At 38.9% G+C, this 15,462-nt stretch overlaps 1 protein-coding gene across 2 annotated transcripts in view; it reads left to right on the plus strand.

Moving 5' to 3' along the window:
• PDE3A (phosphodiesterase 3A) overlaps window positions 1-15,462 on the plus strand; it is a 308,603-nt gene that overhangs the window by 279,064 nt on the left and 14,077 nt on the right. For both annotated transcript variants that reach the window (XM_073020533.1, XM_007967850.3), the window contains 3 exons: window positions 1,083-1,286; window positions 2,819-2,974; window positions 5,195-5,453. In XM_073020533.1, coding sequence (XP_072876634.1) covers window positions 1,083-1,286; window positions 2,819-2,974; window positions 5,195-5,453 — 619 coding nt within the window. The remainder of the gene's footprint in view (window positions 1-1,082; window positions 1,287-2,818; window positions 2,975-5,194; window positions 5,454-15,462) is intronic.

Consider the following 15,462-nt stretch of genomic DNA (forward strand, 5'->3'; position numbering starts at 1 on the left):
GCTTAGTGTCTTCTTTGTGTCCTATGTCTTTTTATTTCTCCATAGGCTATCTTGCACACTAGTGTTCAGGCATTTTGTAGGCAGCTTCCCTTTTAAAAAAAATTCTCTAATAAAACTTCTCTCTGCATTATTAGAGAATTTCAAACAAGTAAGTGTCATTTTATGTCTTCCAATACTAGATAAAAGGTGATATTTCCTGTGGAGTGGAGTGAGAATGTTTTAAATCATGAGCATTTGGGGGATTCCATTCATCTTTAATAGCTATATGTGTTTAAGAAGAGGTAATGCTTATACCAAATATAGAAAGTAACCTAGTTACCTCTTGCGGTATTGTAGCATTGGTATAATTACATATTTTATATATGTATATATATATTTACATATATATACAAATGTAATTTTTTCTTCCTCCCTCGTCTTTATTTGTATATATTTTTTATGTTTAAATTCCTGTACCTTACAAAGAAATCTAGAGAAAAAATCTTTAAAAAAAATCTATTAAGACAGGCTAGTGTCCCCTCACAAGAGTTTGGACTAAGTTTTCAAGGAAATGAATTTATTTTACGAAAAAGGTAAATTTAATCAAGAAAAATAATACCCATTGTACAGTAATAACTGATTCTTTTTTTTTTTTTTTTTTTTTTTTTTTTTTTTTGAGGCGGAGTTTCGCTCTGTCGCCCAGGCTGGAGTGCAGTGGCCGGATCTCAGCTCACTGCAAGCTCCGCCTCCCGGGTTCACGCCATTCTCCTGCCTCAGCCTCCCGAGTAGCTGGGACTACAGGCGCCTGCCACCTCGCCCGGCTAGATTTTTGTATTTTTTAGTAGAGACGGGGTTTCACCGGGTTAGCCAGGATGGTCTTGATCTCCTGACCTCGTGATCCGCCCGTCTCGGCCTCCCAAAGTGCTGGGATTACAGGCTTGAGCCACCGCGCCCGGCCATAACTGATTCTTAATAAGCAGGAGTCACATGATTACATTTCTTTGTTGTATGAATAGAAAGCAATTTCAAACGCATTGCATATGCTCATGATTTTGTGATTTTTTTCTTAAAAAGTTGAACTCTTAACTCTCTTATTTTCCTAGGCGGTGCTATATAACGATCGTTCAGTTTTGGAGAATCATCACGCAGCTGCTGCATGGAATCTTTTCATGTCCCGGCCAGAGTATAACTTCTTAGTTAACCTTGACCATGTGGAATTTAAGCATTTCCGTTTCCTTGTCATTGAAGCAATTTTGGCCACTGACCTGAAGAAACACTTTGACTTCGTAGCCAAATTTAATGGCAAGGTAAATAGAGCTGTACCAGTCTTTTTTTTTTTTTTTTTTTTGAGACAGAGTCTTGCTCTGTTGCCCGGGCTGGAGTGCAGTGGCACAAACTTGGCTCACTGCAACCTCCGCCTCCTGGGTTCAAGCGATTCTCCTGCCTCAGCCTGCCGAGTAGCTGGGATTACAGGCTCATGCCACCACACCTGGCTAATTTTTTTTTTTTTTTTTCCAGTGGAGATAGAGTTCCACCATGTTGGCCAGGCTGGTCTCAAACTCCTGACCTCGTGATCTGCCTGCCTGGGCCTCCCAAAGTGCTCGGATTACAGGCGTGAGGCACTGTGCCTGGCCACACCAGTCTTCATTTTATAGACATATTGAAAGATATCATGGAAGTAAACTGTTGAACAAAACATGTTACTATCAACTCTCATATGTCAAATGTGAAAATGGAATACAATAAAATGTTTAACCAGAAGCAGACATATAGGTGTTGATCTGAATCTAGATGCCCAAGAAGCTGAGATGCTGTCTCTATGGATTATGCTTTGTACCACAGAGAAATAACACATTCTGTCATTGTGGTTTTTTATTGATTTAATTTGTTCTCATCTCTATGGTATATTTATATAAATTATCTGGCAGCAGTACAGATCAAAATCTTGAAGCACAATTTTATGCCTCAAAAGTAAATGCCCAAATATTAAGTTATGACAATTTTTTATGCACTGTAACTATATTATTTTAATAGTCATTGATAATAAGGCCAAGTGCAATGGCTCACGCCTGTCATCGCAACACTTTGGGAGGCCAGGGTGGGTGGATCATTTGAGGCCAGGAGTTCGAGACCAGTCTGGCTAATATGGCAAAACACCATCCCTACTGAAAGTACAAAAATTGGCCAGGTGTGGTGGTGCACACCTGTAGTCCTACCTACTTGGTGGGCTGAGGCAGGAAGATGGCTTGAAGCCAGGAGGTGGAGATTGTAGTGAGCCAAGACTGCACCACAACACTCCAGCCTGAGAGACAGAGCAAGACTCTGTCTCAAAAAAAGAAAAGAAAAGTAATTGATTATATATGCCAGTTTTAAAAAGCATTTGTTGCTAATTCAATAATTAATGATTTTTTAAATTTTCATTTTTGTAGGTACATAGTAGGTGTATATATTTATGGGTTACATTAATTCATATAATGTGTAATAATCAAAACAGAGTAAATGGGGTATCTGTCACCTCAAATATTTATCCATTGTGTTACAAACAATCCAATTACACTCTTTTAGTTATTTTAAAATGTATAATTAAATTATTTTTGACTACACTCACCCTGTCACCCATTATTATTATTTTATCCATAATTCATTATTTTACTTTTTCATGAACTTTTTTTTACGATTAATTTACACAGGCCAATAACATTTTTAAATAGCTAGAGGTTCCCAATTATTTGGTATTATGATCCCTGTATAATATGAAGACAATAAATGTTCTATTCTTTTCTGTTCAACTTTTGTTTTTATCAAAGCAAAACGTATTTTAACTTTGCCTCTCAAATAGGTAAATGATGATGTTGGAATAGATTGGACCAATGAAAATGATCGTCTACTGGTTTGTCAAATGTGTATAAAGTTGGCTGATATCAATGGTCCAGCTAAATGTAAAGAACTCCATCTTCAGTGGACAGATGGTATTGTCAATGAATTTTATGAACAGGTAACTGACAACTGTTTAATATAGCTAATCTATACTTACAGGTTGCTCATGAATTGCTGAAAGCTTCTAACGGCTATGAAAGTATGATCACTCTATTTTATATTCATATTTTTATCAGAAAATGCACTGGTCAATTTTGATCAGGAGATAAAAAGTGACATGTGTAAAAATTGGACTAAAATATAATGGTAGAACTCTATGATAAAGTTATTTGCAAGCATTTGGGGGGAAGAAGGTACTGAGATAGTGGAAGTCAGACGTTAGGAAGATCTTTGAAATACTGCTGTTTTACAGATGTATTTATTATCACAGAAGGTAGTTTAAATGTATATGGAGTAGCTTATATGTATATGGTAGTTTAAATGTATATGCATATCACATTAATTTCACTTACTTTCCTAAAAAATTATTTATTATCATAGAAGGTAGTTTAAACATATATGGAATAGTTTATATGTATATGTATATGGTAGTTCAAATGTATCTGCATATTAGATTAACTTCACTTTTGTAAAAAAAAATAACAGCATTATATGAAAAAGCTAAAAAGAAATAGGCTTTTCATTTGACATGATAATGTGAGAGTTAACAGACTACTCAAAAAACTACCACAATTACATAAGCCAGGGTTGATCCTTCTGACATTAGCCTACACCAATCAGAATGCACTTGAACCTTCCTGTTTGGTACTGTGAACCACTCTTAAAAATAATGTGGAGGTGAAAGAGCATGCATAAACGACAGGAATAAGTGACAGAAAAACACGTGAAAAAAATGAAGATATTTACTCTTGGGGAAATATAACTGTTTTCAGATATTTAAAGGAGTGACATACTAATTTAGAAATAGGTTAATCGTAACATTGCTGTGGAGATTAAAGAAGATAAATTATGTAACATACTTAGCACAGGATCTGATTCATAAAAAAAGTTAGATCCCTCTCTACTGCCCTAAAAAAGGTATGAATATACCAGTCTATAGAAGTTATTGGGAGGTAGAGTTCAGGTCAATGTCAGAAAGAAATTTATATTGCTAAAGCTGTCCAAAATTAGGCTGAGACACCTTATTAATGATAATAAATTGACTGTCATTGGACATATTTAAACAGAGATTAGAATGAAATTTTATGCTTACTATAGGTAGGATTCATATATAGAATGAAAGGTTTGTGTTTTTTAAAAATAATGCATTGCCCTTCCTAAGAATGGGATTAATTCATAATCATTCCTGAAATATGGAAATGCAGAAAAAATGTAAATTAAAGGGAAAATTCATGTATAATAATACCACTTCTTAGGCGTAATTGTTGCTGATATTTTGGGATGTTTTTAATTTTGCTAGATAACTGCTGGTTAAAAATCTCCCTGTTTTCCTCAGAAACATTTGAAGCACTTCAAAATAAAACATTTGTATGGTAATATTATTAAACATATAGATAAATAAGAATATCAGAAACCACACAATCACAGGAGGTACATTAAAAATTCAAACAAAATCTGGGATAAGGTAACCCCTTGAATTGAGCAGTAAATTGTTTAAAGCTTTCTGGAAGCCAGAGCAAAAAAGGAAAATAGTCTACATTTATATATTTTTTAAAGAATTGTTCTCACTATTGCATTTTTTTTTTTTTTTTTTTTTTTTTTTTTGAGACAGAGTCTCACTCTGTCACTCTGGAGTACAGTGGCATGATCTCAGCTCACTGCAACCTCCACCTCCTGGGTTCAAGTGATTCTCCTGCCTCAGCCTCCCGAGTAGTTGGGATTACAGCCGCCTGCCACTATGCCCTGCTAATTTTTTGTATTTTTAATAGAGATGGGGTTTCACCATGTTGGCCAGGCTAGTCTTGAACTCCTGACCTTGTGTAATCCCAGAGTGCTGGGATTACAGGCATGAGCCACCGTGCCCAACCTCACCATTGCATTTTAATGCATTTATATTCTCCTATAAATGTATTATATAGACACTGACTTGTGTGATAAAAATATCATCTACTTATACATTAGAATTTAGACTTTCTGTATTTCTCCTTGATAAAAATCAAAAACCTCAAGATCACAAAAGTACTAATTAACAACAGTGTTTCTATAGGAATCTTAGCAATTGAGGTAGGATCCTTTAGCAGTCAAGTAAAGAAATTTGTACATTAATGCCTGGGGTTTTGCATATTTACAAATTTCAGACGCCAGGTGAATGTTGACTTCGCTTGTATTTTATTTCTAGGGTGATGAAGAGGCCAGCCTTGGGTTACCCATAAGCCCCTTCATGGATCGTTCTGCTCCTCAGCTGGCCAACCTTCAGGAATCCTTCATCTCTCACATTGTGGGGCCTCTGTGCAACTCCTATGATTCAGCAGGACTAATGCCAGGAAAATGGGTGGAAGACAGCGATGAGTCAGGAGATACCGATGACCCAGAAGAAGAGGAGGAAGAAGCAGCAGCACCAAATGAAGAGGAAACCTGTGAAAATAATGAATCTCCAAGTAAGTTCTAAAACCTAGTTCTAATGTGTTTTCCCTGGGATTGCTTTCTTACTTTAGATGAATGTTATGCTTCTCATGAAATACAATACTCCAGGTCTACACATCATTTGCCGAGTTTGATTATGGGTAGCTCCCTTCCCCAATATCATAATAATAGAAATTCCAGACTACAGAATCTATGATAATAACACATATGGCACAAAGATGATACAAAGATATCTTCTCCATCATGAAGTTAAAAAAAAAAAAAAAAAGGATTTGAAGCCTATTCTTCAGGGTATCTGCTTTTGGTTTTTGGGTTTTTTTTTTTTTTTTTTTTTTTTTGAGATGGAGTCTCGCTCTGTCGCCCAGGCTGGAGTGCAGTGCTGCCATCTCGTCTCACTGCAAGCTCCACCTCCTGGGTTCATGCCATTCTCCTGCCTCAGCCTCCCAAGTAGCTGTGACTACAGGTGCCTGACACTACACCCGGCTTTTTTTTTTTTTTTTTTTTTTTTTTGTATTCTTAGTGGAGACGAGGTTTCACCATGTTAGCCAGAATGGTCTCGATCTCCTGACCTTGTGATCCACCAGCCTTGACTTCCCAAAGTGCTGGGATTACAAGCGTGAACCACCGCGCCCGGCCGCTTCACGTTATCTTAGTGATTTAAAAGTGAAAGAGTTTCAGTTACCGTGAAGAACAATCATAGGTTTTTATTGGCTTCGTTAGGGGAACTCCATGTGAAGAGATAGGTGGTAGTGTTCATTTGTTCATTCAACAGACATTTATTGAGCACCTGCTCTGTGTCAGGCATCCTTCCAGGTACTAGAGATAGAGCTGTGGGGAAAAAAGACAAAAAAAAAAAAAAAAATCCTTGCCCTTATAGAAATACATTCTAGTGGGATCAGTAGACAATAAGCAAAACAAGTGAGTATATCTATAGTGTGTTAGATACAGTATTATTTACTGTAGTGATAAATACTGAGAAATATGAGAGTAAAAATAAAAGGAGGGAGATATAAAATATTATAGAGATAGGTTAAAATTTTAGGTAAGATAACCAGTGATAGGGAAGATGTAAACAAGGGAAAGATTTGTAAAAATGAAAAGAAAAGGCCTGCAAGAAGTAAGGGAGTGCTCCCTGAGGCTGTATGTGGAAAGAGGATTCCAAAGAGAGAAGAAAGCAACCTGTGCAAACGTCCAGAGGTGTACATTGGGTGGGGTGTTCAGGGAGCAGCAGGAGAACTGGGATAGCCGGAGCAGCAGGGCAGAGGCAGTCGGGAACCAAGCTGTCCAAGGGAGAGAATACAGTCATGGGTTCTTAGTTTCTGTTTCTGGTTGGGCCAGTAAAGCCCCTTCCACATCCCTCTGTTCTGCTTATCACTAGAGACAGAAACTAAAAACCATGGTTTCAGGTGCTGAAAGCCTAAAACAAAACAACACAGAAGAACAGCAACAACAAATAAGTCAGCCTGGACAAGCTTGGAAGATAGGACTCTATGGGTCACGGTAAGAGCTGTGGCTTTTACTCTGAGTAAGATGGGAAATCGTCAGTGGTTTTGAACAGAAGCGTCAGTAGACTCAACTTACATTTTAACTGGACTACTTCAGCTGCTCTATTGAGAATATGCTTGGGATTGGGAAGGGAGCAAGGATAGACATAGGGGGATCAGTTAGGAGACCGCTGAAATTATCCAAGTGAGAGATGACTGTGACTTTGGACCAGGGCAGTAGCAACAGTGACAATGACAACCTATCACATCTGGTAATTGGCTGGAGTGCATCATGTGGCCAATCTAACCTATTTAGCTTAATCAATGATAAAATCATTTTTATTTATGCCTCTAAAGCTACTCTCCTATTTATCCTGTCTTGAAACAAACAGTGACTTATAGCATAATTAGTAAAAATCCATGACCCTTACAATGACATTACACAAATACTATTCCTGTGTTTGTAAGAACATAGTATGTGATTTCTGTTTACCTTTACAGATAAAGTACAATCTTAATATTCTTAAAGTTCTTACCAAAAATACAACCAATGAAAGACATTCTGATCATTTTGTGCCTATTTTTATCACAGTCGGGATAATGCACAACTTGGTTCATTCCAACCATCTTGTAAGCAGATTAACCTTATACTGATCCATTTTGCTCTCATCTAAAGCACCTTGTTGTAGGCACACATAAGCAAACATAAAGAAGTCATTATCAATTATGAACTTATGAGGTAGAATTTTGCAAACTGAACTTTAGGTCAGATCTGGCCTGTTAATTGCTTTTTGTAGAATGGGGGAAAATAAAAGTTGTTTTTCTTCAATATGCTACTGTCAGAGTAATTATATTTTATTTATCTGATGCAAATAAGAAGACTTCCATTAGAAAGTTTGTACTGATCTTGGGATTCAGAGCTAGAAGCCAAGACTTGGATTTCATGGGTTATTCATTCATTTTTTTCACTCAGTAAACACGTATTAGTTTTCTCTTTTTATTTGTTTTCATTTCAAAGAGTCAGGTAGTTTGCTGTCTTACTAAGAATAAGACAGTTTTTCCACTGAATGAAGGTATTGTCGGCTTAGCCTCTGGAAAAGCTTTGTTCCCAGGGGCCCTGACTTACTGCTATTTGAACTCAAACACATGGAAAATATGGACACATAGATCCAGGCATTGGGAATTGAAGGACCCAGGCCAGAAGATTTAACAGGCTCAACTTGTCAACCTAGCCTTTAGCAGCAAATACTACAACCACATATTGCATTTCTTTCTGTTCTGAAGGGTTGGGTTGTCATACCTTCCCATTTTTATCAAGTTCACTAAAGCAGGAATGAGAGTTTTTGGGGTTCTGTTTGCCTTCCAAAAGTCCACATTATATTACAATTTAAAAATATCCCATCCACAATGATTTCATATGTAGCTTTGGAAATAATATCTTTAAAGTATTTCTTTACAACCAAGAAAATGGTAAATGTGGAGCAACATTAGTATTTACTAAATATTGGCCACGTAGAGTAACGGAACTTTAGAAATGAAGGGGGAATCGATGCTTATCAGTTCAGCTGCCTCACTTTACAAAAGATTAAACTAAGGCTCAGAAATTTAAATAACATCGCAAGGTTGTAGAACCAGAAAGGGAACCTAGGTTTCTTAATTTTTAACTTCAATGCATTTGGCTCTTAGTAATTTTAATTTCAGAATTCATATTGGCTAAAATGGTTACCTTGACTTTGCCTAATACTTAGGTTTCAGAAAAAATAAATATGCACAGATAAGTTCTGTAGTTTGTAAAACTTGGAGATGTCCCAGGAAACACAGAATAAAATGATTCAATATGGTATCCTAGGAAAAGAAGGTTTTTATCCCACCTTATAATTAAATCTGAAAGATTCCTACAGCGAACTAAGAGGTTTCTAATGAAGTACTAAGCTGCATTTAGAATTTGAGCAATGAAAGGCTCTTTGTTCTCCTTTCAAAAGGTTCCAGTACTGAACAATTTGGCTTCCAATACAGACATATTTTAGACCACCTGCGGACTCTAATCTACGCAAATTTATTTGGTACAAACTTTCTTCTACGTCACCTTCTTATTCAGTATAATTCCAGAGAGGTTTATTGCTAACATTTAACAGTATTAATAAGAGGACGGCTGCTCTCAGGGGGACTGCCCTGGAAGGGAAAAAGAGGAAAATTGAGCTTTTGTTAGCTTCTTCACTATGAATGCACTTCCATCAATGCATATAACTTTAAGATGAAATAATCACCTTGAACTGAAGAGTGTTTGCTGCAACCATGATTCAAACCTGTCCATCACACAGGGGTCCTCTGCAACTCTCTTGATTCAAACGATTAGGTTAAAAAGTATATTAACATTTAAAAATTTCTCAATGGAATTTGATTTATAACAAAAACAAAGTAGAAATAGACAAGTAGAGGTAGAAGAGTAATTTTTAATTTGCTTTTAAAAAATCTGATGTATTAATGTATTTTATTGACTTTCATAGAAAGAATTCAAATTTTTTTAAATTGCAATTATATCTACTGCCCTTGTTAGGAAGCTTTCAAATGGAAGAATTGATATAAGGGGTCATAGCCTGTGGCCCATACACTTTTACCTGTGTCACAGTTCTTCAAACTCTGCTTGGAATGCTGCTAGCCCCTTTTCATCCAGTGTATTTAATTCTCATTACTTACATCCAGCCCAGGTACCAGGTCCTTTAAAAAAAATTATACCTAATTTTCCACAGTTTGAGTCTTTTGTGTTGCCGTGGTTTGATGTATCAAAGATAAATTGCACCAGACATTTGTTAAAAATGGCAACGAAGGCTTTATTCAAGACTCTTGTAATAGGGGAGACAGATTGAACTCTGTTGAAGCAAAAGGCGGGAGAATTGTTAAATGCTGCTGTAAGCTAGTGAAAAAGTGCTGGAGGACGTTATGGGAGCGTTGGCTAGTATGATTAAGTCACCTGTTAATTGGTACTTACTAAAGTTAGGCTCCTCCCTCCCCACAGAGACTAGGAGATAGGCCTGCCTGCTCGCCTACCTTTCTTCTTTCCTTCCATCCTTCCTTCCTTCATTGAAATCTTTTTTAAATTTTAAAATTTAAATTTTATTTTGTAAGATTGTAAAGCTAGTTAGAGCCTGGAAGAAGATTTACCTATATTCCAGAGGGACAGAGAAATAATTTGCTGGTTCAGGTTTTCTAAAGTAAATGCTCTGACAAGAGGGAGGTCAGGGTCCTATGGTCTAGAAGTCTAAAATTGAGTTAAACTGAGAGAAATGGCAAGCCCGTCTTGGTCACAAGAATATATCTGTCATAAAACATAGCACTTGTATTTCAGTTTTTGTCTTCTTGGCACGCTCTCTTACAGAGAGAGTATAAGCTCCTTTAAGGCAAGCTCTGAGCTTAATTGATCTTTGTTTCCAAAGTATCCTGGAAAGTATTTGCCAGTTAGTTTGAGTCTATCTCATGCAGAAATGATGAATATCATAAATATATTTTTTTCCTTTTGACTCTGCCTGTGTTCATTTCCCTCGGCACTCATTCAATTTAATAATTGTCATTCTGTGTCCATATGGTTCAAAACTAATTCAAGATAATTTAATGTCCTTTTTCTGCACTATGTTTTAAAAATTAATTTTGTTGTTCTGTAGAGTACAAGAAATTTCTGCAGGGCATTGTAATAAAACTGTTAAAAGAATGACTAGCACTTCCACAAAGATGTTGGTAGATGACCTCCAAGTTTCTTTGTCACCTATAGAAATTGGCTTTGTTTTTTTGTTTCATTATTGTGCTATTAATACTTTTCTTCTTTTTTTTCTTGCTCCCAGAGTAAGTCATATCTACCTCATTAAGTAGACCCAAATATCCCTTTTGATCTTCCTGCTAACTTGTACTTTTTTTAAATTGTTTATTTACTTTTGTAGAGACAGCAGTCTCACTTCATTTATTTCTGTAGAGACAGGGCCTCACTATGTTTCCCAGGCTGGTTTTGAACCCCTGACCTCAAGTGATCTTCCTGCTTCAGCCTCCCAAGTAGCTAAGATTACAGGCAGCATGATCCATCATAGCCAGCTTGAATTATTAACTCTTTAATGCAGTCTCAATAAGATCAGGATTTCCTGTAGACCACTTTTTCATATTGGTTTTATTTTACCACTTATCAATACTTCATCATTTACCTGGAAATGTGGAACAAAAACTAGAGAGAAAATTACTCATTTAGTAAACTTTTACCAAATGCTTTACTAAAGTCTAGGTCTCCACAGATATTATATATACACAAAAGAAAAGAGAAAAGCCTATATACCAGGTGATATGGTTTGTCTGTGTCCCCACCCAACTCTCATCTTGAATTGTAGTTCCCATAATTCCCATGTGTCATGGGAGGGACCTGGTGGGAGGTAATCGAACCATAGGGGGAGTTACCCCCATGCTACTGTTCTCATGATAGTGAGTGAGTTCTTACAAGATCTGCTGGTTTTATAAGGGGCTTTCCCCCCTTTCCCTGGCACTTCTCTGTGCCACCAAGTAAAGAAGGATGCTTACTTCCCCTTCCACCATGATTATAATTTCCTGAGGCCTCCATAGCCCTGAGTCAATTAAATCTCTTTTCTTTCTGAATTACCCAGTCTCAGGCGTTCTTTATAGCAGTGTGAAATGGACTAATACAGTAAGTTGGCACCAGAAGTGGGGTGCTGCTATAAAGATATCCAAAAATGTGGAAGCAACTTTGGAACAGAGTAACAGGCAGAGGTTGGAACAGTTTGGAGGGCTCAGAAGAAGACAGAAAAATGAAGGAAAGTTTGGAACTTCCTAGAGATTGGAGGGTAATATGGTTTGGCTGTGTCTCTACCTAAGTCTAATCTTGAATTCCCATGTGTTGTGGAGGGACCTGGTGGGAGGTAATTGCATCATGGTGGCAAGTCTTTTCTGTGCTGTTCTTGTAATAGTGAATAAGTCTCACAAGATCTAATGGTTTTAAAAAGAGGAGTTCCCTTGCACAAGTTCTTTTTGGATGTTGCCATCCATGTAAGATAGGACTTGCTTCTCCTTGCCTTTCCCCTTGATTGTGAGGCTTCCCCAGTGACATGGAACTGTGAGTTCTCCATTAAATCTCTTTCCTTTGTAAATTGCCCAGTCTCGGGTATGTCTTTGTCAGATGCGTGAAAATGGACGAATACAGTAAATTGGTACTGGTAGAGTGGGATGCTGCTGAAAAGATAATCACAAATGTGGAAACGACTTTGGAACTGGGTAACAGGAAGAGGTTGGAACAGTTTGGAGGGCTCAGAAGAAAACAGGAAAATGTGGGAAAGTTTGGAATTTTCTGGAGACTTGTTGAGTGGCTTGGACAAAAAATGCTGATAGTGATATGAACAATAAAGTCCAGGCTGAGGTGGTCTCAGATAGAGATGAGGAATTTGTTGAGAAACTGGAGCAAATGTGACACTTGTTCTATTTTAGCAAAGAGACTAGCAGCATTATCCCCCTGCCCTAGAGATTTGTGGAACTTTGAACTTGAGAGAGATGAGTTAGGGTATCTGGTGAAAGAAATTTCTAAGCAGCAAAGCATTCAAAGGCGACTTGGGTGCTTCTCTTAAAGGCATTCCATTTTATAAGGGAAGCAGAACATAAAAATTCAGAAAATTTGCCATCTGGCAATGCAATAGAAAAGAAAATCCCATTTTCTGAGGATAAATGCAAGCCAGCTGCAGAAATTTACATAAGTAATGAGGAGCCAAATGTTCATCCCCAAGACAATGAGGAAAATGTCTCCAGTATATGTCAGAGGTCTTCATTGGCAGCCCCTCCTATCACAGACCTGGGGGCCTAGCAGGAAAAAGTGATTTCATGGGCTGGGTTCAGGGTCCCCGAGCAGTGTGCAGCCTAGGGACTTGGTTCCCTGCATCCCAGCCGCTCCAGTTGTCACTGAAAGAGGCCAAGGTACAGCTTGGGATGTTGCTTGAGAGGATGGAAGCCTCAAGCCTTGGCACCTTCCACATGGTGTTGAGCCTGTAAGTACACAGAAGTCAAGAATTGAGGTTTGGGAACCTCCACCTAGATTTCAGAGGATGTATGGAAATTCTTGGATGTTCAGGCAGAAGTTTGCTGCAGGGGTGGGGCTCTCATGGAGAACCTCTGCTAGGGCAGTGCAGAAGGGAAGTATAGGGTCAGAGCTACCACACAGAGTTACTACGGGGGCAGTGCCTAGTGGAACTGTGAGAAGACAGCCACTATCCTCCAGAATGGTAGATCCACCAACAGCTTGCACTGTGTGCCTGAAAAAGCCACAGACACTCAATGCCAGCCCATGAAAGCAGCCAGGAGGGAGGCTGTACCCTGTAAAGCCACAGGGGCAGAGCTGCCCAAGACTATAGGATGCTCCTCCTTGCCTTCCACCATGATTGTCAGGTCTCTCCAGCCATGTGAAACTGTAAGTCCAGTAAAATTCTTTCTTTTGTAAATTGCCCAATCTTGGGTATGTCTTTATCAGCAGTGTGAAAATGGACTAATACAGAGGACTCAGAAGACAGGAAGATGTGGGAAAGTTTGGAACTTCTAGAGACTTGTTGAACGGCACTGACCAAAATGCTGATAGTGATATGGACAATAAAGTCCAGGCTGAGGTGGTCTCAGATGAAGATGAGGAACTTGTTGAGAACTAGAGTAAAAGTCACTCCTGCTTTGCTTACCCTGCAAGCCGCCCAAGGCTGTGGGAGCACACCTCTTGCATCATTTTGACCTGGCTATGATTCATGGAGTCAAAGGAGATCAGTTTTGAACTTTAAGGTTTAATGACTGCCCTATTGAATTTTAGACTTGCATGGGGCCTGTAGTCCCTTTGTTTTAGCAAAGAGACTGGTGGCATTTTGCCCCAGCCCTAGAGATCTGTGAAACTTTGAACTTGAGAGAGATGATTTAGGGTATCTGGCCAAAGACATGTCTAAGCAGCAAAGCACTCAAGAGGTGACTTTGGTGCTATTAAAAGCATTCAGTTTTATGTATTCAGAAAGACATGGTTTGGAATTGGAACTTAGGTTTAAGAGGGAAGCTGAGCATAAAAATTCAGAAAATTTGCAGCCTGAGGATGTGATAGGAAAGAAAAGCCCCTTTTTTAGGAGAAACTCAAGTCGGCTGTAGAAAATTTGCATAAGTAACAAGGAGCAAAATGTTCATCTCCAAGACAATGGAGAAAATGTCTCCAGGGCATGTCAGAGACCTTAGCAGCAGCCCCTCCTATCATAGATCCAGAGGCCTAGGAGGAAAAAAAGACTTCACAGGCCAGGTCCCAGACCCTCTGCTGTGTGCAGCCTAGGGACTTGGTGCCATGAGTCCCAGCTGCTTCAGCCATGGCAGAAAGAGGCCAATGTACAGCTCAGTTCATGGCTTCAGAGGGTGCAATCTCCAAGCATTGGCAACTTCCACATCATGTTAGGTCTGTGGTATTCAAAAGACAGGTATTGAGGTCTGGGAACCTCCACCTGGATTACAGAGGATGTATGGCAATGCCTGGATGTTCCAGCAGAAGTTTGCTACAGGGGCAGAGCCCTCATGGACAACCTCTGCTAGGGCAGTATGGAAGGGAAATGTGGGGTTGGAGCCACCACACAGAGTTCCCACTGGTGCGCTGCCCGGTGGAGCAGTAAGAAGAGGGCCATTGTCCTCCAGATGCCAGAATGGTAGATCCACCAACGGCTTGCACTGTGCACCTGGAAAAGCCACAGGCCGTCAATGCCAGCCTGTGAAAGCAGCTGGAGGGGAGGTGCTGTACCCTGCAAAGCCACAGGGGCAAAGCTGCCCAAGGCTGTGGGAGCACACCTCTTGCATCAGTTTGACCTGGATGTGAGACATGGAGTCAAAATAGATCATTTTTGAACTTTAAGGTATAATGACTGCCCTATTGAATTTTAGACTTACATGGGGCCTGTAGCCCCTTCATTTTGGCAGATTTCTCCCATTTGGAATTACTGTATTTACCCAATGCCTGTACCACCATTGTATCTGGGAAGTAACTAATTTGCTTTTGATTTTGCAGGTTTATAGGCAGAAATACTGGCCTTGTCTCAGATGAGACCTTGGACTTGGACTTTGGGTTAATGCTGGAATGAGTTAAGACTTTGGGGGACTTTTGGAAAGGCACACTTGTGTTTTAAAATGTGAGGATATTAGTTTTGGGAGGGGTAAGGGGCAGAATAATATGATTTGGCTATATCACCACCCAAATCTCATCTTGAATTGTAGTTTCCATAATCCCCATGTGTTGTGGGAGGGACCCAATGGGAGATAATTGAATCATGGGATTGGTTATTGTCATGCTGTTCTTGTGATAATGAGTTCTTATGAGAGCTAAAGGTTAAAAGGGGCTTTCCCCCCTTTGCTTGGCACTTCTCTCTTCCTGCCACCATGTGAATAAGTACATGTGTGCTTCCCCTTCCACCATGATTATAAGTTTCCTGAGGCCTCCCCAGCCCTGTGGAACTATGAGTCAATTAAACCTCTTTCCTTTATAAATTACCCAGTCTTGGGCAGT

This window comes from Chlorocebus sabaeus, chromosome 11, assembly GCF_047675955.1.
Source record: "Chlorocebus sabaeus isolate Y175 chromosome 11, mChlSab1.0.hap1, whole genome shotgun sequence".
Classification (NCBI taxonomy): domain Eukaryota; kingdom Metazoa; phylum Chordata; class Mammalia; order Primates; family Cercopithecidae; genus Chlorocebus; species Chlorocebus sabaeus.